Source organism: Panthera pardus, unplaced genomic scaffold, assembly GCF_024362965.1.
Source record: "Panthera pardus isolate Hobbes unplaced genomic scaffold, ASM2436296v1 HiC_scaffold_210, whole genome shotgun sequence".
In the NCBI taxonomy this organism is placed as follows: domain Eukaryota; kingdom Metazoa; phylum Chordata; class Mammalia; order Carnivora; family Felidae; genus Panthera; species Panthera pardus.
In genome coordinates this window covers 149,177-173,143 of record NW_026526778.1, presented here as the reverse complement: position 1 = coordinate 173,143, position 23,967 = coordinate 149,177, and the positions used below count along the sequence as shown (strand labels likewise).

General features: G+C 37.4%; 1 protein-coding gene across 1 annotated transcript; it reads right to left on the bottom strand.

The window, feature by feature from the left end:
• Positions 1-4,133: 4,133 nt before the first annotated feature.
• LOC128778998 (NKG2-A/NKG2-B type II integral membrane protein-like) lies at positions 4,134-22,998 on the bottom strand. Its single transcript, XM_053909526.1, has 6 exons — positions 22,798-22,998; positions 22,405-22,482; positions 21,897-21,950; positions 21,221-21,372; positions 5,930-6,033; positions 4,134-5,695 (listed from the first exon to the last, which is right to left on the bottom strand). Exons 1-6 carry the CDS (start codon positions 22,982-22,984, stop codon positions 5,575-5,577), a joined length of 696 nt encoding a protein of 231 aa, XP_053765501.1. The 5' UTR covers positions 22,985-22,998; the 3' UTR covers positions 4,134-5,574.
• Positions 22,999-23,967: the final 969 nt, after the last annotated feature.

The window sequence follows — 23,967 nt, the reverse complement described above, 5'->3', positions numbered from 1 at the left end:
ATATTGGCGCATAATGTGGTGTGTGTGTGCATGTGTGTGTGTGTGTGTGTGTGTGTGTGTTGTGTCCTTGTTTGGTTTTGATTTCAGGGTAATGCTGTCCATATGGAATGGATTTGGAAACTTTCCACTGTCATCAGTTTTGACTAATTTAAGATGAAGATGTATTAACTCACTTTAAAAGTTTTGTAGAATTGAGGCAATGGGGTAGCTCAGTCAGTTGAGACTCTAACTCGTGATGTGAGCTCAGGTCTAGATCCCAGTGTCAAGGGATCGAGCCCCACATCTGGCTCTGCACTGAGTGTGGAACCTGCTTCAGATTCTCTTCCTCTTTCTCTCTCTCTCTCTCTTTCTCTCTGACCTGTCCCTCTGCCTATTCATGCATTCTTTTTCTCTCTAAACAATAGAAGTAAATAAAAATAAAATAAAATATAATTAATTCTTTGTTGTTGTTCTGTTTGCATGATTTCTACTACCTTGTCTTCCAGGTAGATGATCCTTTCTGCATCACCTAATCTGTTATAGATTCATTCTAGTGTATTTTTAAACTTCCATCATTGTACTCTTCAAGTCTGATTGGTTCTTTTTTCTATTTTCCATTTCTTTGTTGAAGTTCTCACTGTGTTCATCTACCCTTTTCTTGGATTTGGTGAACATGTTTATGATCCTTCCTTTGAACTGGTTATCAGGTACGTTGCTTATCTCCATGTTATTTCAATCTTTTTCTGAGATTTTATCTTATTCTGGCATTTGGAACATAGTCTTCTATCTCCTCATTTTGCTTCACTGTTTCTTTCTATGTATAGGTAGGATTCGAACAAAACATTCATTAATGATGCCAAATAATGTAAAATTCACTAATGTCTTCTGAAGTTGAATGTCTTATATCTATTATTCCTGTATTTGTACACATTTATGCTTTTCATTACATAATTGATAATGTTCTTTGTTGCATGTAGCAATGTGGGTACCCATTTTTGGCATTTAACACTAATGAAGGTCTATGCCTAGCAGTATAAAAGACAACACACTCAAAATTACTCAAAACAATATGGGTAGTTAGAATTTACTTTTTATGATATAAAGGTATATATTTAACTGTTTCTAATAATGGCAAACCAAGTGACCTAAGAGAGATGAATGAATTGGAAGTCAAAAAAAGTGAAAATATGTTTGAAATATGATGGCAAAGTGAATTTGTTATCAAGGATTATTTTTGAAAATGAATATATTTATGCTGGAGCGGGGAGAGGCAGAGGGAGAGGGAGAGAGAGAAAGGAAGAGAGAGAGAATCCCAAGCAGGCCCTGTGCTGTCAGCGCAGAGCCTGACGAGCTACTCGATATCATGATCCATGAGATAGTGAACTGAGCCAAAATCAAGTGTCAGACACTAAACCGACTGAGCCACCCAGGTGCCCCTCTAGTTTTATCTCCAACTACATGCATTAATTACCAGAAAACAGAATTTTCAGATTAGTACCTTTGGTGCAAGAGATTAGGGATACACAGCTCAGTCCTTCCTGCATTCTCCTTGGCAATGGCTGCCTACAAAGAATACATTTTCTGCTCTGTTCCAACAAAAGTCACTTTTAAAAGGGCACCATCTTCCTCTGAATTTACTACTAAATGGGTAATTTAATTCTGGCATCCAAAATAACAAGTCCATTATGTTCGATACCTATGGATATTCTCCCAAAGGTAGACACAGAGAAAATTACCAATTTGATCTTTATATCCCTGACTTCTCTGTGACTCTTTCTATTCTCAATCTATTCGTGATTAGCAGCTCCCTAATAATGTTCCATACTTATATATCGCCAGTGGTTTTTGTAGATCCCCTAACCCAAGCTCAAGAATAATTCCCATGGTTTCTTATGGGTACAGGTAATAATTTAGGCACTGTTTTTTGTATGTATTTAGACATGTTAAACATGCTTTGGAAGAAAATGGGAGGTGTTCTACATTAGAATGTATTTAGCAGCATCTCTTAAATATCTCCATTCTTAGTGGTAATAGATGCATATGTGTGGATGGGATACTCCAACATTGGAAGGGAAAGGACATTTCGGTCCCTTCTTCCCCTTGGACACTGAAGGATCCCCGAATCTAGGAATCAAACAGGTTAGCATGTCACAGTTTAACAATCCCTTTCAAATTCTTCAATTCCAAAAGAGACAGTCTTTGCATATGCCCAGATAACACACTTTGTGAGGAGACTGGGGTTCTTGACCAATAAAGGAAACAACAGTAATTGCAACTTGATTTCAAAACAGGAAACACATATACAGAAAAAAATTACTCTAGTGCACATACATGATGCATATTGAATTTCTCACCTTTTTTAAGTGCAAATTTCTTTAATGCATGTGATCAAAATCGTTGTCAAATTACATTTCTGATGCCTGGCTCTTTCACTGGCTGGAAAGAAGAAGACAATTATAGAGCTTTAGTTTTATTGGAAAATGGCCTTTATTGAACATTGGGAAAAGCAAAATATGAAGAGATCACAGACAGCAAGACCTTCATGTGCTTGGGCTTTATTTTAAGGATCTGTAGGCATTATATTATTTATTATTATTTGTTCCTCAGAACAGCCTATGAAAGTGTTATTCAGATTATCACAACACAGGTGATGGCACAAAAGCATCAAGATCTTAAGCCAAAATACCTGAGAGATAGGGAATACTTATGGGCCAAGAAGTACTGTTCAAATAATCTTCAAGTAACTATGAATAAGATCCTCTTTTTATCATATTTTTCCTTCAGAGGAACCTGAGCCAGAGCAGTTCTGTAACTGAGCCCCAGGGCTAAGAGTGTGCAGTTAGAAATTACATAAAGTGACCTGTTTCACTGCCAATGTCCTTAGACTGTATTTCATTCTGCTTATACCTTATTTGATCAAGGACCATGGTGAAAGCATCTATACCCCCATGTTTGGCACTGTCCAAAACTGCTTTACAAGGATTTTGGGCACGGCAGCCAAAAATCCAGATGGGAAGGGAAGAGAGTACTAAATTTTAAATCTATTTCCCAGTAATTTTCTGTTACAAGCTTATCTATCTCATGAAATGTAATAATAAAAAATCCCTATGGCTACAATGTTAGATTAGGTTATTTTCAGTGAATCTACATTTCTTCCCTCTGACCACTTTGAAAAGAGTATACTCTACAGACAACCATGAGAAGTTGGCCCATGTGATTTGTTTTCACAATATAATGTAAGGATGTGATCACTTGTTTTCACAATATAATGTGAGTGGGAATGTGATATCTTATGAATTCAGAGACCGGGCAATAAGAAACCCATTTCTGCTAGCTGTTACCTCTGGTATAAAAGATCGTATACCATGTAGCCTGGTCCTCTAAGAATGAAATCTATAAAGAGATCTGAGCTGAATCTGTACGTAGTCTGCAGTCAAGTGCATGCACGCCCAGCCTCAATCAACCCTATCATAGCCCAACCACAAACAGGTGAAAGAAAAATAAATGCTTAATTTTCAATGTCATTGTAATCTTGGGTTGTATGAAACACAACTTTAGTAATTAGTTACAGCTACCATTAACAATTATTCAATTCATTTTGAATGTTCATATAATTTTTCTAGAAGAGCATAAGGATTATGTACAGAGAAAATAAAGAATATGTCTATCTCCACAAACAAAAGTATATATGAAATATGAATTTCTTTTGCAAGTAATAATCGAGTTTAAACTCTCTCCTTCTTATAATTGATTTGGGCTGGAAATATCTCTGAGTCATTATCAAATTACTTAAGGTTATCTTGAATCCTGGCAATAACTAGCTGTTGGACCCATGAAAATATCTGTCGATTTTAATTTTTTGTTTTCTCCATTTAGCATTTTATTTTTTGCATTGTTGTAAAGACTGACAGAAGTGTGTGCATAAAAACATTAAAAAAACTAAATCTCTTCCAAAATATCTGAACCCAGGTAAGGAAAACAACATATAAGACACTGGTTATTATCCAATTAAAAACCAATCTCTACCTTGAAATGAGTGTAACCTTTGATCGTGTGGCAGCAAGACAGATTGGGAGAGTACACTTTGGTTCCATTCTCGGAGGAAGTGGGGCCGATCTGAATGGCTCCTATACACCAACTCTGTGGTTGTTCTATGATAATCCCAAGGGGCCATTCATTTAGTATGCTCAGCTCCAAATCCACCCTCAGTGCCCTGTTCTCACACAACGGTGTAAGATCCTATCCATTTTCTCTCTGGTCATCTCACATGAAATTGACTTTTGTCGGTAAGAGACAATGGAGAGACAGTGCAGCAGAAAGGGCTCTTCTTCCTGGTTTCATGATATTTTCTCTCCTTTGGCCACTATGGCTTTGTTGCGAGGTGCATGCTTGCAAGAAGTCCTGTGTATTCGTCCTCCAGCAAGTTCTTATAGCCAATCTGTCAGTTTCCTTTCTTCTGGTCTTTTCTCCTGATGCTCTAACAGGGAGTTGCTCCTGTTTGCCAGTCACAGCCTGAGATCCTTCCTCACCAGGTTCAGCCCGTGGAGTGTGGAGCTGCTCCGTCCCAGGCCATTTCAGTGAGCATGTCAGCCGTGAAGCTGTGTGTAGCCACATCGTCTTCAATGGCATCTGAATCCCATCTTCAGAGAGTAGACCTGGCTTCAGTGATCCGTCCTTTAATTCTATGATATTATTTGTAATTTTCTTTATTTTAGTAGGCTTTCCTCTTTGTAAACTTTCCCTTCCAAGCAGATAGTAATTGTTTACCTCAACTTCCCCTTGTTTCTGTCTCCTGCCTTAATTCTGACTCATACCTTTGTCACCCTGGGTTGCTCAATCCTCATTTGAGGCCTTTTAAGGGCTAGGAGAAATCAATTAAGTTGGAAATGTAAGTGGAATTACTCACTTCATTCAGAATTTTACAATAATATTATGATTTGTAACTTATATATAATTTGTTTTACTAAATAGCAAAAGCTTAAGAAATGAGTAACATATACCTGAGTATATTTTTTTACATTAATATAATTAAATTGGAGAAACAGTTCTGTGACACCAATGGTGAAGTCTCAGGTACACTTTGGCCTTTGGGTGATATATATGCATTGATGTGGATTCATTCTTTAAAATTTTTTTATGTTTATTTATTTTGGAGAGATAAAGACAGAGACAGAGCCTGATTGGGGGAGGGGGCAGAGAGAGGGAGACACAGAATCTGCAGCAGGCTCCAGGTTCCGAGCTGTCAGCACAGAACCTAACGCGGGGCTCAAACCCACAAACCGTGAGATCATGACCTGAGACGAAGTTGGACGCTTAACCGACTGTGCCACCCAGGCGCCCCAATGAAGACTCATCCTTGATAAGAAATGAAACCTTCTAGTGAGTGATGGTGATAATGGGAGAGTCCATGGATGTGTGCAGACAGGGACAATATAGGAAATCTCTGTACCTTCCTCTTAATCTTGTTGTGAACCTAAAATTACACTAAAAACCATCTCTTAAAAATATGCAGAGAAAATGATTGGATGGTTTTTGAAGTAATGAGAGATGTATTCTTTATAAATGATGAAATAGCATTATGCCAAAATGAAGCAACTAAAATGCCTGGTGCTTACAAACATACAGTCTTATTCCAAAGCAGGGTGCAAAACCAAATGTTTTAAAATAAAAAGAGAAATATGGACATTTCTTGTCATTCTCTGAAGATACTGACAACCTGAAATAGAAAGAAGTATACCTCATTAATCTTGACAATATATACCGGGGTATTTTGTTGAATAAACCATTAACTTGACTAATAGTTCTATATCTCAATCCGAATATTTCCCATACTATTCTTCTATGGAAAAACATCAACAACTCTGTTTATCTTATTCTACACATATTGCTCTGTTTCTTTCAAAGATTAATCCTTGTAAGGCATAAAATACAAAGTTGTCAAGAAACTTACACTTTGGAAGAAAATGTTAAGGCTTTTGGCTGCACAGATGAACTATGATGGCTTCTCTGGGAGCCTCTAATCCATATAGTATAAGAGTGTAATTTCGACAAAAACTATGAGAAAATAAATTTCATTAGAAGTCAAATACAAGCTCTTATACTCAATTAATTCTGTAAAAACAAATAAAAGTTCATCTTTTCTTCCTGTATAGAAGCTTTCAAATTATAATATAATGTTATGCACTGGACACTAAAGTATAAAATTATCTTAGTAGGACTAAGTGAAGAGGACAAACTGACCGTGAAAACAATTTCAGAGTTTAGAAAACGGACACAGGTTAATAACCTATGAAATATGTACGTTGGAAAAAATCCTGGAGATTCAAGTCAGAAGCACATTTGTCACCTTCTCGCTTAAGATGCTCCCGTGCCTCCCCACCTGCCCACCCCTGGCTCAGTGATAAGAAGACTGCAGCTGTTACAACTGGGAGAAGCTGCAAAGAGCAATGGTGCTGGGAGACCTGATCAGCACTGGGGACGGGGACAGGTACCCAATGATGTTTCAGCTCCAAGTGCTGATTTTGCTCGGTAATGATGAAGAAAACCCATTCTTGTCCTGGTCAGAGCTTGCGGTGTTTGTGTCAAGCACTGTGAGCCCCATAAATATAATGGAAAGACCCTGGATGTGAGAATATAACGAAGAGTTGACATTGGCTCTCTAACACTCTTAGCTGATGGAGAAAATATGCGCAGATGGAGAGGAGACTAAGAGTAACCCAGGAGAACGTAAGAGCACAGGAGGTCAGAGAATTGATAGTAAAGTTATGAACAGTCCCCTCCCACACTCAGACACACGGGTGCAGACCTCACATTGTGGAAGGTGGAAGCCTACTGACCTGCAGTGTTTGAACACATCCTTTCTAAAAAACAACCTAGTAATTGACATCAAAGCTACAAAGTCACATGGTCATAAAGTAAGCAATAAGAATTGGGAAAAATTGAACAAAACTATCAGCAGGAGACTTTAGTGGAGAAGATTCTGCCATAAAGTTTTTGCACACAAAAAACTAGTAAATCTAGGGGTGCTTGGGTGGCTCGTCGGTGAAGCGTCCAGCTTCGGCTCGGGTCATGATCTCCCAGTTGGTGAGTTTAAGCCCCGCGTGGGGCTCTGTGCTGACAGCTGAGAGCCTGGAGCCTGTTTCACATTCTGTGTCTCCCTCTCTCTCTGTCCTTCCCCTGCTCACACACACACACACACACACACACTCTGTCTCAAAAATAAATAAAACATAAGAAAAAAATTAAAAATAATAAATCTAGGAAAAATTAAATAATGCATGTTTCCTAAATGATATTTTAAAAAGTGTCTATCTAAAAGTTAAAAAATATGATGAGAAATTGTAAAATGTCTTCCAACAAAGGGAAAGCATAGGTCAATAGAAACTTCTACTGGGATAAGTTGTTGTACATATTACAAAAAAAAGTATTTAAAAGTCATATTTATTGTACATACTACAAAAAAAGCATTTAAAAGTCATATTTATAAATATATGTAAACTACACAGAAAACTTAGTTGAAATAATTACATGAACATGTGAGGGCAGAAATATAGCAAGTAGGAAAGATCAATAGAGAAATAAAACTATATGAAGAAACCACAGAGAATCTGAGTGAACAAATACATACCTGAAATGGAAAATTCACTAAATTTCCTCTACAGAAGATCTGGGATGCGATAGAAAAGAACTGATGAAATTGGAGGAGTAACAAAATTTATTTATATTTTTGGATGAGACAGAAAAAAGAGAAGAATTTACACAATTCAGAGACTTTCAAAACAGTATCATGAAAGCCAGCATAGGTCTAAGTAGTATATGAGAACAGCAGAGGCAGAAAAAAACAGGACAACAATCATAAAGTGCAACGAATGAACACCTTACTAATATCATTTAAAATATTTATAGACACCAGAAACTTAGCAAACTGCCAACAGAATGAACATGTACGAATCCATGTCTCATGACATCATAATGAAATGACCAAAGAACACTGGCAAATACAGACAAAGAAATACACTTGAGGGAAGAGAGTGGATTGTGAAGTCACTTAAGTCAGTGTGAAAATCAGGGATGGGTGACACGTCTTCCACCTCCATCAGCCTTACGCCACATTATCTACCACAGAATCCATACCTCTGCCCTGCACACTAGTTCCGACTGGAACGGGATACAAGCAGCAAGATGAAGGAACAGAAAGAGACAGACCCTAAACCCCCCATGGAAACAATCCCTTAAAAATATCCAGACACAAACCATGTATGATCAGTCTAATCAGTTTTGATAAAGGTACCAGGACCATTCAGTAGGGAAAGAGAGAATCATTCAAAAAGGGTGTTTGGACACTGACTACCCACATGCGGAAGAATGAAGCTGGATGTTTACATTTATACCACACACTAAAATTAACTCAAAATGGACTAAAGACATAAATATAAGTTGCAAACCTATAAAGTTCCTCAGAGAAAAAATGGGGGAATATAAACAACATTGTATTTGGCAACGATTTCTTGGCTATGGCACCAAAACCACAGAGCACAAAGGAAAAGTCCATTGTAGACAAATGGGCGATATCAACCTAAAACATTACTGTGCATTAAAGGGAATGATCAACAATGAAAAGACAGAGTGGAAAAAACACTTGCAAATCATATATCAAACAAGGGAATCATATCTAAAATATATAAGGAATCTACAAGTCACTAACGACAACAACAAACACCGAAACACAAAGAAAATTGGGAAAAGAAATTAAATAGGCATATTTCCAAGGAAACATACAAATGGTGAAAAATCATATGAAAAGATGCTCAATATCGCTAATGATCAAAGAAATGCAAATCAAATCACCATGAGTTGTCTCCTCATACTCATTAGGATGGATGCTATAAAAAAAAAAATGTGTCGGGACGACTGGGTGGCTCAGCTGGTTACCATCTGACTTGTGGTTTTGGCTCACGTCATTGTCTCACAGTTTTTGGATTTGAGCCCCACATTGGGCTCTATGTTGATGGCGCAAAGCTGGCTTCAGTTGCTCTCTCCCTCCCTCCCTCCATCCACACCTCCCGTGCTTGCTCTCCTCTCTCTCTCTCTCTCTCCCTCTCTCAAAATAAATAAATACATAATTTTAAAAAATGTTTCAGTGTGGAGGTTGAAAAGGAGGAGACTCACACACTGTTGTTGGGAATGTAAATCGGTCAACCGTTATGAAGAAGTCTATGGAGCTTCTTTAAGAAATTAAAAATGCAATTACCACATGGATCAGCAATCCCACATGGAGGAAACTAAAAGAATTGAAAGCAAGATCTCGATGATAGGTGCACACCCATGCTCAGTGCAGCATTATTCATAACAGCCATGTGATAGAAGCAGCCCAAATGTCCACTGATGGATGAATGGAGAAAGAAAGCGTAGTATACACACAACACTGTAATATTATTCAGCCAGAAAAAGGAAGGAAATCCTACCACCTACTACAATATGGATGAAACTCCAGGACATTATGCTAAGTGAAATAAGCCAGTCATACATACAAAGTAAAAATAAAACTGTATGATTCCACTTATATGAAGTATCCAAAGTAGTTAAAGTGATAGAGCAAGTAGAATAGTGATTGCTCAGGGTTGAGGGGAAAGAGGAAAACAGGAATTATTGTTCAGTGAGTTGAGTTCCAGTTTTACAAGCAGAAAGTTCTAGATACCTTTTGGGCAACAATGTGATAGCACTCCTAACCTGTGTGCTTAAATTGGTAAGGTGCATCATCTAGTTAAAGGCAAGTGTAAGATGCGAGATAGTGTAAGATTCCCACTATATGACAATTTTGAAAAAGCAAAATTATACACACAGTAAATAGATCAGTGGTTGACAGGGTTTAGGGGGAAGGAAGGATGGATAGGGGGAGCACAGAGGATTTTGAAGGAAGTGAAACGCTTCTGTATAACTCCATAATGGTTGATACGTGTCATTCTATACTTCTCCAAACTCCTAAATGCACAGCATCAAGAGTAAACCTAGAACCACCCCACTGAGGGCTTTTGGAAATGAGAGAGTCCATGAACTGCTTGTGCACTGACACATAGATAGTAGGGGAATACAGCATATATCTGTGCTATGTCTGAGTTTTGCTATGAACCTAAAACCGCTCTAAGAAAGTAGTCGATTTCTTGAACATGGGTAATGCGGTAGATTTTACGTTATGTGGGGTTTTATTTTGCAAAAGCTGAAAAATAAAATGAAAGGCAAACAAACAGAAAGAAGTGATCTTGACAAAAAGCAAGGGAAAAACAACTCATTATATTTAGGAAAATAGGAATGTGATTAAAAGAGGAGTTTTCACCAGAAAAATACTGAAAAAAAAACAACGAAGCAAACCCATGCCTGCACACACATGAAAAACAAAAAACACCACCTGTCAAACAAGAATTATAAATTCAGCAAAACAGACTTTCACAGAAGAAGATGCATAAAGACCCCACATCAAACACAAAACCAAACAGGGTTTCTACTTAGGACACCTGCTTTTCAACAATGTCTTTCAAGCTGCAAGTAAATGATGCTATATGGTAATGCATATCCACAAGAAAGAATAGAGATCAGCAGGAATGATAAATATGTCGGTAAAATTTACAATCTCTGTGTGTATTTTCCTTTCTGAGTAGCTTTAAAAGATAAGATATTTGAGGCCATAATTATAGCAGTCACTGTATGGTGGGATCTATAGCATAAACCTTATAGTTTTTAGCATTTGTTCCTTTTTGTGGTACAGTCTCCACAAATGCTTCATTTCAGGGACCCAATATGAAATCATGAAAGCAGAGAAGGTAAAGATGTGCACCATTTGTGTTCAGAAACCAGGACTAGCTTTCTTCTGGACAGCACTGGTAGAAGTACATGTTTCTCGTTCTCTCTGAAAGTAGATTGTTCCTTATGAAACCTTTCCTAAGCCCAGGTGGTATAAATTGAAAAAGCAAGTATCGTTAATTCACATGGGAAGATTGTTGAGCTTTCCCTGATGCAAAAAATAACCAGCGCCCAAAAACCCAAATCACAAAAGATACCCTCCTTAGGCTTTTCGACACCTCAAAACACACCTTGTGAGTGGATGCACAAAATAAATTGAGATGAAGCACAGACACTCAAAAATACAGTTCAAACTTCTGCTTGATACTGATATCCAGAGTATATAGTTTCTGAGAAATGAACTTGACAGGACGAATCTTGCTGCTTGGGGTGTGAGCTGACACTAAGAGTAAAACCAGTACTGAGCACAATTTCCACTTTTCACCTTTTCTCCTAAAAACAAAAGTCCCCTTCAGATTTCTCCTCTTCAGCAAAAACTGGTACTAATGTAGTTCTTTCACAAAAGCAAAGTGAAGTCATGAAACTTTCTGGAAAGTTGAAGCATACCCGTAACACGTGGTGGGAACGGAGCTATGTTAGTGCTAATTTAATATATTTTATTGGAAATTAGTCAGGATTAATGTGACGTAGATGACAATCAGTTAATGATACACGTATAAAGAGGGCCATCAGCAAGAAGGAGACCGAGGAGGCCATAATGCTCATCTGCTCAAAAAATCAATTGGAACAATAAACCAACAACTTCAAGCTAAACACGGCTCAGGGAAAGCTCTAGACAACAAAGAAGTCGCAAAAATCAGGTGCTGATCAAAAATCCAGGATGGTCCCGTGGAAAGTAAAGGAAGCATTTGGCCTGCCTCACCCAACCCTCCAGCTGAGAGCCACTTGGCTCCTGGAGGAATCCCCTCAGGGGAAGTCACCTCATGGAGAAGAGGGGAGCAGGAGAACCCAGCAAGCTTCAACTATGTGCATGCGTTCAGCTTTTGCAGCAGAGGTGCCTCACCAATGCTGATCCCACTTCATGCACCAGCCCAGAGTGCCCCCTCTACACCTATTCTCAGAGGCTGGAGCTGTTGCAACAGTGAGGGTTGCCTTGAGGGGCTCTTCTCTTAGGGATTGGTTGCCATAGCTCCTCATCTGTAGGAGACTAGAGCTGCCTCTGATTTTTGCCCACTCCTGTCCTAGTTGGGGCTTTGTCTCACACTACTGGGGCTGTTTCCTGACCCCAACGTCTTAATATGTGCCTTAGGTGCAACTAGTGGTGCATATGTTGCTGCCCTGAGCCCCTCACCATGTTCCATTTTATGACCCTGTGTCTTCATTGTAAAAGATGCTCCTGCTATTCGGAACCCCAATACCTCCCAGGCCTTGACTCTGAACTGCCATAGCTAACACCCGAAGACTTTTCTCCGCCTATGATGGCTCAAGGCTCTGACCCATCATTGGTAGGCCAAGTCACCACTGCCTTGAGCCCCATCTCTTCGGTCCCACTGTAGGGCTCTGATGCTTCATTGCTGCTACTATACTGCTGCATCCCAAGACACTTTCAGTTTCCACATGACCACTTAAGCTGTCATTCGAGGCCATGTGGCTAGAGGTCTGTGTCCAGATCCTTGGGTCCTGATACATGGCTTTAACAAACCACGAATGGATCATTCTGCTGCTCTCTAGTGACTGCCACTTGGGACAGACTTGAACCTTTGACTCACCCTCCCCACTATATGTTGCTACCACACGCTGACCACTGGCTCCAAGCCACCACTGTACCTTGTCATCCAGGGTCTGTGTGACTGCTATATTCCTGTGCCAGTCAGAGTTACAACAGTGAGCCCCTGAGACCCAGGTATAGTTGCCATGGAATATCTACACATGTCACCTCCCTAGTGCCACAGCCACAACAAGTGAACTTATGTACCAAGATCCAGTTGCTATGGTAGTTCCATGTGTGCCTGCTCTTGGGCAACAGCTTCAAAAGTGCTTTGAGGGCTCTGAGGTCAGCATGCCATGCCAGACACCAAAAAGGAACACCTCACAAGATCTTCTTCCCATAGAATGACAGAAGAAAGCGGGATGACATTTTGAAAGTGGTCAAAGGGAAAGAAACAGTCAACCAAGAATACGTTACTCAGCAAATCTGTCATTTAGAAATGAAGAAAAGATAAAGACTTTCCCAGCATCCTAGAGGGCGGTGTGTCAATGTATCGACACTTGCCCCATATTGCAGTCAGGGGAAAGCAGCAAGATGAAGCCTGTGGTGGTTAAAGTCAGGTGTCAGAAGAAATTAGACCTGCCCTATGCAAATGTTAAAGAGAATTCATAAAGCTGAAACTAAGAGGCAAAAATTGGTCACATAAAAAATATAAAAATATAAAATCACTGGGATAGACAAAAGGGAAAAGATCCTTGACTTAGGTAATGGTTAGGTAATGAACTCAGGGATAAGCCCTCAAAATCACAGGCAACAAAAACTAAAATAAAAAAACAGGACTGCTTTAAATGAAAGACCTTCTGCCCAGCAAAGGAAAGAATCAAATAATTGAGAGATCATGGACAGAAGAGAAGAAAATATCTGGAATCCAATATCAGATAAGGGGCTAATATCACATGTATATAAAGAATACAAACAATGAAATAAAAGCAAAGAAAGAAATCTAATATAAAAATGGGCCAAGGGCCTCAGTATACATTTTTCTGAAGACATGCAAATGGCCAATAGGTACATGAAAGGTGCTCCAAATCACTGATCAGGGTAGTACAAATCGAAACCACAATGACATATCACCTCACACCTGTAAGAGGCTCTTTCCAAAAGATAAGAGAGAATTAATGTGGTGAGGATGTGAAGAAAATGAAATCCTTTGGGGGAAATGTAAACTGGTGCTGCCACAAAGGAAAATAGTATGGCAGTTTTTCAGTAATGTCACTTTTACATACGTATTTAAAGGAACTGATCAGTGGGGCACCTGGGGGGCTCCTTAGGTTGAGTGTTCAACTTTGGCTTTGGTCATAATCTTGTTTGTTGGTTCAAGTCCCCTACTGGGCTCTGTGCTGAAGCTCCAAGCCTGGAATGTGCTTTGGATTCTGTGTCTCCCTGTCTCTCTGACCCTCTCCCTCCTCTCAAAAATAAATAAACATTAAACATTTTTCAAAATAAATAAAGGCACTGATCAGTTCCTCAAAGGTCTATCTGCACACCCATGCTCATTGCAACATTATTCCCAACAGCTGAGAAATGAAAGGAACCTAAGTATCTGCCAACTGACATATAATTAAAGAAAGTGTGATATATATACACGTACATACCCATATACACACACATACACACACAAACACTGAAATATTATTTAAGCAGGTAACAGAAGAAAATCTTGCCATTTGTGGGCAAATGGAAGGGCCTTGAAGGCATTATGTTGAGTGACAAAACTCAGACAGAGAGAGACAAATATTGTACTGCCTTACATATGAAATCTGAAAAACTGAACTGGTAAAAACAAAGAGTAGAATGTGTTTATCAGGAGTTGTGGGTTGGGGGGTTTCAGAAGATATTTAAGAATACAAATTAACGGGGCTCCTGGGTGGCTTAGTCAATTAAGCACCCAACTTTGGCTCAGGTCATGATCTCACGGTTTCTGAGTTTGAGTCTCATGTCGGGTTCTGTGCTGACCGCTCAGACCCTGGAGCTTTCTTCACATTCTGTGTGTGTGTGTCTCTCTCTCTGACCCTCAGGCGCTCATGTCTGTCTGTCTGTCTCTCTTTCTCAAAAAATAAACATTAAAAAAGTTTCTTAAAGAATACAAAATTATAACTAGCAGATAACAATTGCTGGAGGTCTAATATACAATGTAGTGATTACAGACAACATTACTGTTTTATAAACTTTGAAGTTGCTGAGACTAATTCTTAGCTGTCCTCAACACACACAAAGAATGATAAACATGTGACATGACAAAGGTGTTACCTAACAGGGCCACAGTAGTCATATGGCAATACATAAACTTATCAAAGGAACACATTGTAGACCTTAAATGGATACAAGGTTAGACGTCAATTTCATCTCCATAAAAACAAGCAAAAGATTTGTAATACCTACCACTCCTACTAAGGAAAAAGCTTAAGAATATAGCTAAGACATCAATAGAGGAATTAAAATGGAACACTAATATATGTTTAATACAAACAATATCAGGTAAAATGGAAAAAGAAAACAAGACATAAATATAGAGTCAATAGCGAATGGTATACTTAAATCCAACTATCCCAGTAATTGCATTCATGTGAATTCAATAAATATTCCAATTAGAAAATAGAAAGTGTCCTGAATAAAAGAGTAGCATCCATCTATATGCTCCCTGTTGGACACATGGTAGATTCAAAGGCAAAATTGGGAGAAAATAAAAGGATACCAAAAAAATAGACCCTACAAGGAGTAATCAGAAATGGCCAATAACAAAGCCAATATTCTAATGACAAAGTAAGTGTTAAAACAAGAAATATTAGTAGAAATTAAAAGAAACATTTCAAAATGTTAAGGCTGTCAATATGAGGAAGATAAAACAATTATAAACATACATTATTCACCTAACAACAGAATCCTTAAACACATGGAATAGAAATGACAGAATTAGAAGGATAAATAGACAACTCAATGAGTTTAGTTGAAGACTGAAACCTTTTCCTTCAGTAAGTAAGACCAGCTATTCACAAAATCAGGAAGACTAAGGAAGACTGTCAAAATACTAGGAACTAGCTTGACGTAACTGACGTACATAGGAAGAGTTCCAGGTCATCGATAGGGGTCACAAATTTTGAGGATGGAAATATTCAAAGTATTTTCTCTGAAGACAAAGAAATCAATGAGAAGAAACAATGGAAAGAAATCCAGGAAATTTCCAACACGTGGAAAGTGGTAAACTTCTGAGAAATTTACCTTTCTTCTTTTTCTTTTTATTTTTTTTTAAATTTTTTTTTTAACTTTTTATTTATTTTTGAGACAGAGAGAGACAGAGCATGAACGGGAGAGGGGCAGAGAGAGAGGGAGACACAGAATCGGAAGCAGGCCCCAGGCTCTGGGCCATCAGCCCAGAGCCCGACGCGGGGCTCGAACCCACGGACCCACGGACTGTGAGATCGTGACCTGAGTCGAAGTCAGACGCTCAACCAACTGAGCCACCCAGGCGCCCCAAAATTTACCTTTCAAAGATGAAATCTTTGAAAATATCTTGTGCCGGATGACAGAAATTACCTTGTACTGGTTGATAATATACTGAGAATACATCATAACTTTTAGGATGAAACTAAAGTCGGGTAGAGACAATTTTGACCTTTGTCAATTACACTACAAAGGAAGAACATTATAAATGCATGGTCTAAGTTGCTTCCCTCTCAAGAAGCAAGAAGAGAAGGGCCACTTAAGGTTATAGAAGGAAGAAATGATACACATACGTTTAGCTAAAACCTGACTGTAAAAGATGTATAGTAGAATAAATCAAAGAAGCCCCAAATGGATCAATACCCAAATATCCAAGAACGTCAGCAATAGAATCGGTGAATACATTGTAGTAGAATCCAGCAACAGAACAACAAAGACATGTGGACAATTTACAACTGGTGCAGCTATAGGGATGAATCACACAAGTTTACCTTCACCTGAAAATGCCAAAAATACAATATGCATACCGTATGATTCCATGTATATAAACCGTCTTTAAAATGCAGAAAAGAACTTGTTAGTGGCATTTTGCAATGCTGGTAATATTCATTTTCTCATTCCATGCAATGGTCACACTGAAAACTCAGCCCGTCTATTGGCATGTACAGCTGTGATCCATCTGTATGTACATTATACCACAATAAAAACTATCAAAGGAGAATATTATGAAGAAATGCAAATATATTGAAATGTGATTCCTCTGATGAAGAAGGCACCTGAAAAAACTAATATTTATTCTCATTTTTAAAAAGCCTTTAGAAAGGGGCACCTGGGTGGTTCCATTGGTTGAGCATCCAACTCTTGATTTTGGCTCAGGTCATGATCTCAATTTGTGAGTTGCAGCCCTGCATCGGGCTCTGTGTTGACAGCGGGAACCTGCTTGGAATTTTCTCTCTCTTCCTTTCCCTCTCTCTGTCCCTCTCCTGTCCACTTCCCTCTCACACAAAATAAATAAATAAATGTAAACATTTTAAAAAAACTTTAGAAAGATACAAATGAATAGGAAACATCCAGGAAGATCCTGAATAGATAAGATAACTCTGAAAATGAACTTGTATAAACTTACCGTTTAACAAAGGACAATTTAGGAGCCAACTGGGTAGATCAGTCAGTTGTGCTCCTGCCTAGGTCATGATCGGATTGTTCTTGAGATGGAGCCCCAAGGCAGGCTCTGTGCTGAGCCCGTGCTCCTCCCACCCATTTGCATTCTCACTGTCTCAAAATAAATACATAAACATTTAAAATAAAAAGGAAGGTCTTTTTTTAAAAAAATTAAGCTTTATTTATTTGTGTGTGAGTGTGACAGACAGAGAGAGAGAGAGAGAGAGAGAAAGAGAGAGTTAGTGGGGGAGGAGCAGAGAGAGGGAGACAGAATCCGATGCAACCTCCAGGCTCTAACAGTCAGCACAGAGCCTGACGTGGGACTCCAACCCATGAACAGCGAGATCATGACCTGAGCCAATGTCAGACGCCCAAATAACTGAGCCACCCAGTCACCCCCAGGAAGGTATTTAAATTATGAAACTAATATAAAAAAAAAAACATAAGGACATTAATTAAACACATGAGAAAGTGCAAAATTTGTACCCACACAATACGAAATGCAGATTTCCAAAAAATGCACATTCATTGGTATAGTATAGTCTTTTCAATAAAGGCTGTGGAAACAATGGAGTATTAAATACTATTAATAATTACATACTTTATACCATATTTAAAATGCTCAAAATTGATCACACATAATTGAAAACAAAATCTTTCGAAAAAAAAAATTTTTTAACGTTTATTTATTTTTGAGACAGAGAGAGACAGAGCATGAACGGGGGAGGGGCAGAGAGAGAGGGAGACACAGAATCGGAAGCAGGCTCCAGGCTCTGAGCCATCAACCCAGAGCCTGACACGGGGCTCGAACTCACGGACCGCGAAACTGTGACCTGAGCTGAAGTCAGTCGCTTAACAGACTGAGCCACCCAGGTGCCCCAAAAACAAAATCTTTCAAGACGTATTATAAAAAGAGCATGACCTACAGTTGGGCAGAGATATTTTACACAAAATACCAAGAACACAATCCATAAAAGAAGAACTTGATGAAGTGTAGTTCATCAAGATAATGTCTGCTCTTTGAAGAGAAAAGAAAGTCATAAACTTGTGAAGAAACATGTACAAATCATACATCTAATAAAAGGCTTGCCACCAGGGTACGTAAAGAGTTCTCAAAATACAATGAAACAAAGTAAAAATATTACCAAAATATCTCTATAGATACTTCACCAAACACCATGTGGACATGGCCAATGAGTACAGGAAAAGATGCTCAACACCATTAGTCTTAGGAGCATTCAAATGAAAACCACCCCAGACCAGACTTTCTGTTCTGGAAAGATAGACTGGATAGACTTTTCCCTATTCCTCCTACCAATACAGCTACAATCCCTGGGTATTATTCATAAGACAACATAGAGTCAGAAAGATAACGAGAAAGATGACAGATCCTAGCCCTGGAGACCCAAGGAATGACATGGAGGTGAGCTTCCCGGAATTTCCCTCTACCTCACATAGACTGGTGTCAGAGAGCCTAGCAAACCACAGACACCAACAGGTACACACCCAAGTCTACAAAATATTTTTTCTCTCTGGTCAAAATGACAGATAAAAGGCATGCTATAAAGACAGAAAAGTTTTAGACACTAACTGCGTGATTCTAATAAAAAACCATTGACTATCCACCAAAAATATCAATAGGCATCCTAATCAAGACTTTGTCTGATAAAGGAAAACTAAGAAAATGTATCACCACCAGACCCACTCTGAAAGAACTCCTAAAGGGAATAAATGGTAAAAGAAGGCATTTTGGATCATAAGGAAGAAAGAGAGAAGAAAACTAAGAATAAAATTCTTACTAGGTTAATGGACTTTCCTTCACCTCCTGTGTTTTCAAAATTGTTTGATATTTGAAGCAAAATTATCAGTTGAAGCAAAATTATAAATTCCATGTGATTCTCAAAGTAAGTGGAGAAATAGAACACTTAGAGTATAATTGGGACATGGTAAGGGGTCATAAAGGCAAGTAAATGTCTACATTTTACTCAAACTTCTGTGGGTTGTGATGGACTATATAGACTGTGATCTATGAATATATACTTCTCTATATAAAGATATATAATATCTATATTATTTATTTAAAGGAGATTAGAGAATATTTATACATATATAACTTTATGTATATAAAATTATTGATGAAGAAAAGACCTACTTTGCTATAAATGATGCTCCATCACAGAGGTAATGATGTAGAAAAATATAACCTTCACTTTTATCTCAGCATCAGAAATATAGCATCACAAAAAATAAATTCTATTTGGATGATAAACCATAATTAAAAGTTAAAACATAAGTAAATAAAGAAAAAGGTAAATGCAGGAATATAATAGAGGAAATTATATTCATGAACTTTCGCTAACTCCTCAAATAGGTCCGTAATAATCATTGTAACACACAAAATGCTAAGTAGGACCATGGTAACATTAAAGTTCTATTCATTCCAGAGAGAGAGAAAGGAAAATGAAGAAGGAGGTGGGGAAAAAGAAAAGAAAAGAAAATTGACCAAAGAAACTATACGGCTTAAGGTACAATGCTGAGTGAAATAATTCAGTCAGAGAAGGACAGATATCATGTTTTCACTCATATGTGGATGTTGAGAAACTTAAGAATAGACCGTGGTGTAAGGGAAGAGGAAAAAAATAGTTACAGAGAGGGAAGGAGGCAACCCACAAGACACTCTTAAATACAGAGAACAAACTAAGGGTGGATAGTGGGGTGGGGGATAGAGGAAAATGGGTGGTGGGCATTGAGGAGGGCACTTGCTGGGATGAGCATTGGGTATTGTATGTAAGCCAATTTGGCAATAAATTATATTTAAAATAAATAAATAAATAAATAAATAAATAAATAAATAAATAAATAAAAATTCTGATCATTAAAGACTCCAGTATGAGAGTGAAAATGCAGATACAGGTATTTGCATCTTAAAAGCTCAAAAAAGAGATCATATCTTAAATATGACAAAGACTTCTAAGAAGTGAAAAGAAGACACCATCCTGGAGAAATGGGCAAGAGACACAACCCAACACTTCTCATTCTCACAAAAGAGAATAGCCTTGAGATTTACAACCCAGGAAAATGGTACTGTTTCTACCCATCAGAACTTTTAATTCATTTTTCTGAGACTGCGGAGTTTTGGATCAAAGGCCTATTTGGTACAATGTATTTTACACAATAAAATAGAAAAAATACAGGGATAATTTAGTATAGTGAAATATACACATATCTATGACTGTGCAATTTCCTACTAATGCTTACATGGAAGTGTAGTATAATTATACATAAATACAATCATTTTACATTTATACATCATTATTTTATTATGAAAACCACATTTATATTACATAGTTATATATATTATATTATGTAGTTATATATATGTTATGTAGTTATATATATCTGTAGGTATATATAATAAATGATTATGATATGTTGAGGAAGACATAGAAAAGGATTTTCATAAAATTTTATTCATAATATCCACATATTAAAAAGGAACTAAATTTCTGAGAATGGTTTTTAAAATGTCATATTCATATAAGACAGCGTGAAATTTCACAAACTATAGACAAATGTGTTTATATAGACACATTACAGATAGCATCTGGGAGAGAAGGGAGACACACATAAAAATGCACATTGAATGATTCCATTGATATAATGCTCCAAATAAACAGAGATATTTCATAAAATGAAAATGGGCAGGCCTGAAAAAGGCTCTAAACTTCTGTCTCATGATGTAATTTGTAACTGTGTGATTCTAACTATTTTGTAATCATGTGCACAATCATATGCCTAGTTTCCTTGATGTGTTGTAAAATTAAATGTAAAGTCTATTTCAGGAAAAAGAGCGTTTCTAGAAACACGGGTTTCTATGAAAAGTAAGACCTAGAAATTATCAAATGTACATTAAAAGTATAAAAATATAAATAATGTGTCATAGAGTCAAACCATGGAATATTAGACTTTAAAATGAATAAACTATAAATACATATGTAACTATGGATGAACTCTACAAGCATAATATTAACTCACAAGCTTTTAATAGAATCTGGAAACATCTTGAAAACTTACCTCGTCCTCTTCATCACCATAGTAGAGCAGGTTAGAGTTCTTAGAAGCACAAGACATCAAACTCTCGTTCCATGATTTTCCCTCAGTGCTAATGTAATAGCAATTGTTGGAATACGTAACCCACTCTTTCGGACAATGACAACAGAGACACGCTGGAGAGAGATTATGAGATATTATCCAAAGAGCTTTGAATATTACAAAATGAAAATTTACATACTGTACATGTATACACATATGTATACATAACATATTCATAGACCCTCACAAGCTGGTAAAATTAAAGCAAAACACACACACACACACACTCAGAGAAGAGTCAGGCTTTCATCCCCTAATTTATGTGCCCATATAAAGCAAACACAAAAATGTCCATTTCTACATGTCCTGAGAGTCACTGAACAAAACCACCTTTATGGAATGATTTATCTTTTATCATGTCATAGGAGGAGGGAATGTGAGGCAATTGTTAACAACGGGTACGGTAATTTTAAATGAGTATTTCTTAGTGTTGTTGCCTGAGAAGTAATACTCTCCTATAATCATTATTTCTGAAAGTTCATTAGGCGATTTCCTAATTCACTTTTCCCAAAAGAATCTATTATCCTCTTTGCCTAGTTGAAGATAGAGTTAAAATACACACGAAACTAATATCAGAACTTTGCAACGGATGTTGTACCTTTGTGGATCCTTGTTTCCAGGGATGTTTTGTTCTGCTCTGGTCCTTCAGTAGCTAGAACATTAAAGCAATTCTCAAAAAACATAGTATTCAATGAAATAAATCATAGTAATTTGAGTTTCTTAGTTTAAAATTGGGTGTGCTATTTTACCAGACAAATTTAATAAAGTAATGAACAGGAGAAAGGAAATACTTCAAAAGATTAAAGAACCAAACCTCACCATCTCTTACAATATTTGGTTTAAGCAATCTCAAGAATTAATGAGTATTTCACCATAAAGTCTCTTCTATGACTTGCCTTTGAGTTATTGAATCCAAATATATGTTTAATTCTCCCTAAATTTTTTCTCTTATGTCTACTTTAGATAAAATCTAAATAATCATTCCACACTTAGAGCACACATGCATTAAAACGAGATAATAAATTCAAAGTGTTACACAATATGTCGAGGAACTAATGATCAGTAAGGTGAAATATTCCCTTTTAGTCATTCAAACACGTACTTACAGGGAATAACAGCTATTGTTACCACAGTGGACATCAAGACGAGGCAGAGGATTCCCAAGATACCGGCAATGAGCTTCTCTGGACATGAAGGTGAGTAGTAGGAAGAGAAAGGCAAACACTGAGAAAGGATGCCTGGAAACAATCATTTAGGAGATATACAAGAACCGACGATGCACAGGGAATCACATAAAATAACCTGAACCTCAAACCCATCACTATCATTGGAATCTTCTCTCAGAATATACCAATGCATTCAATTACAATACCATATTCCAACCTCCAGCTCTGGTCCTCACAAATGAAAACTATGTGAAATCCTACTCTTTCCCCACACACCTGCACCCTACTTTCACATCCTAAAACAGATATACCTGCTTGTATTAAATGTTTTACCTTTGCAGGGAGAATTCTTGCCATTCCCTTGAAGGTCCCGAGAAGCATTTTGAAGATTCAATTCTGCATAGGTTATCTCCTCCTCAGTTACTGAAATGGAACTCTTCATGCCCTTAGGTTTCACTTGCTGTCTTTTTGAGCCCTTAGCATGATGGAGTTCCGCATAAGTCACGCCTTGGTTGTCCATGTCTGCAGCTGAGTAGTGTCAGCTACAATGTGGATGAAACTGCCCTGAAGGTCTTGATCAAGAGTGTGTGTCATGTGCTGATGACATTGCTAGTACAGTGACACCGGGTGGGGTGCAGGGTGAGGGATGCCACTCATTTGCAGTTGAATAATGTAAAATCTGGTACTAACTTCCACAGAACTTGAAATAAGTGTTTCATGATAGAATAAATGTTTTTTTTTATTTACAATAATAGCACAATAATACTGATTGGAAAACATGTAAAGCACTAAATTAGTGAAGAAGAAAGGAATTCATGAATAATAATGTCCTCATGAATGTAAGGACAGTTTCCACAGACATATTTCAACACTATGAGAATAACCAGGTTAAAATTAAAATGCTGTATTAAAAACAAAAGTGTTGCACCATTTTTTGACAATGTTTAAGCCGTTATTGGTTAAAAATTAAGTGCTCTAAGAAGGGAGAATATTATTTTTAGCACATGTAGGAATTTCCTGTTGCAAATGACTTTTATTTGTGGTTTTAAATTGTGTTTCTAAAAAGTAATGCAGTACTATCAAAATGATATTTTATTTTGAACATCTGGTTAGTTCTGAGAATTGTTAAATTTTAGAAGAAATATTTCATATGTTGCAAAATGTTACATGGCACAATAAGTTATCCAAAGCAAGAACAACAGTGGAAACAGAAAAAAAACAAAAAACAAAAAACAAAAAACCATTTTTAAAAGAAGACTTAATGAACATCAAACAGTGACAACTGATTTAATGTCAAAGATATGAAACCTTTATGATAAATAAAAGGGTAGATCATTTATGGAGGAACACAATTGTTACAAACTTCTAGAAAGATCTTATTTCAAAGGCAGTGAGGGTAGACTCTAGTTGTACAGTTATACTAATAAATCACGTAAATGTAATTTCACACTTCAGTCAATGAGCTCTGCAGTCAGTGAACTCTGGAATTACTCCTGGCTCTCA

Excerpts from the sequence above, each read along its gene's own strand:
- LOC128778998 (XM_053909526.1), bottom strand. The coding sequence starts at position 22,984 with ATGGACAACCAAGGCGTGACTTATGCGGAACTCCATCATGCTAAGGGC. Across the intron at positions 6,034-21,220 it reads ATGGTGATGAAGAGGACGAG|TTTTTGTCGAAATTACACTC; the intron begins GTAAGTTTTCAA and ends ATTTTCTCATAG. Across the intron at positions 5,696-5,929 it reads TTAACATTTTCTTCCAAAGT|GTTGTCAGTATCTTCAGAGA; the intron begins GTAAGTTTCTTG and ends TTTCTATTTCAG.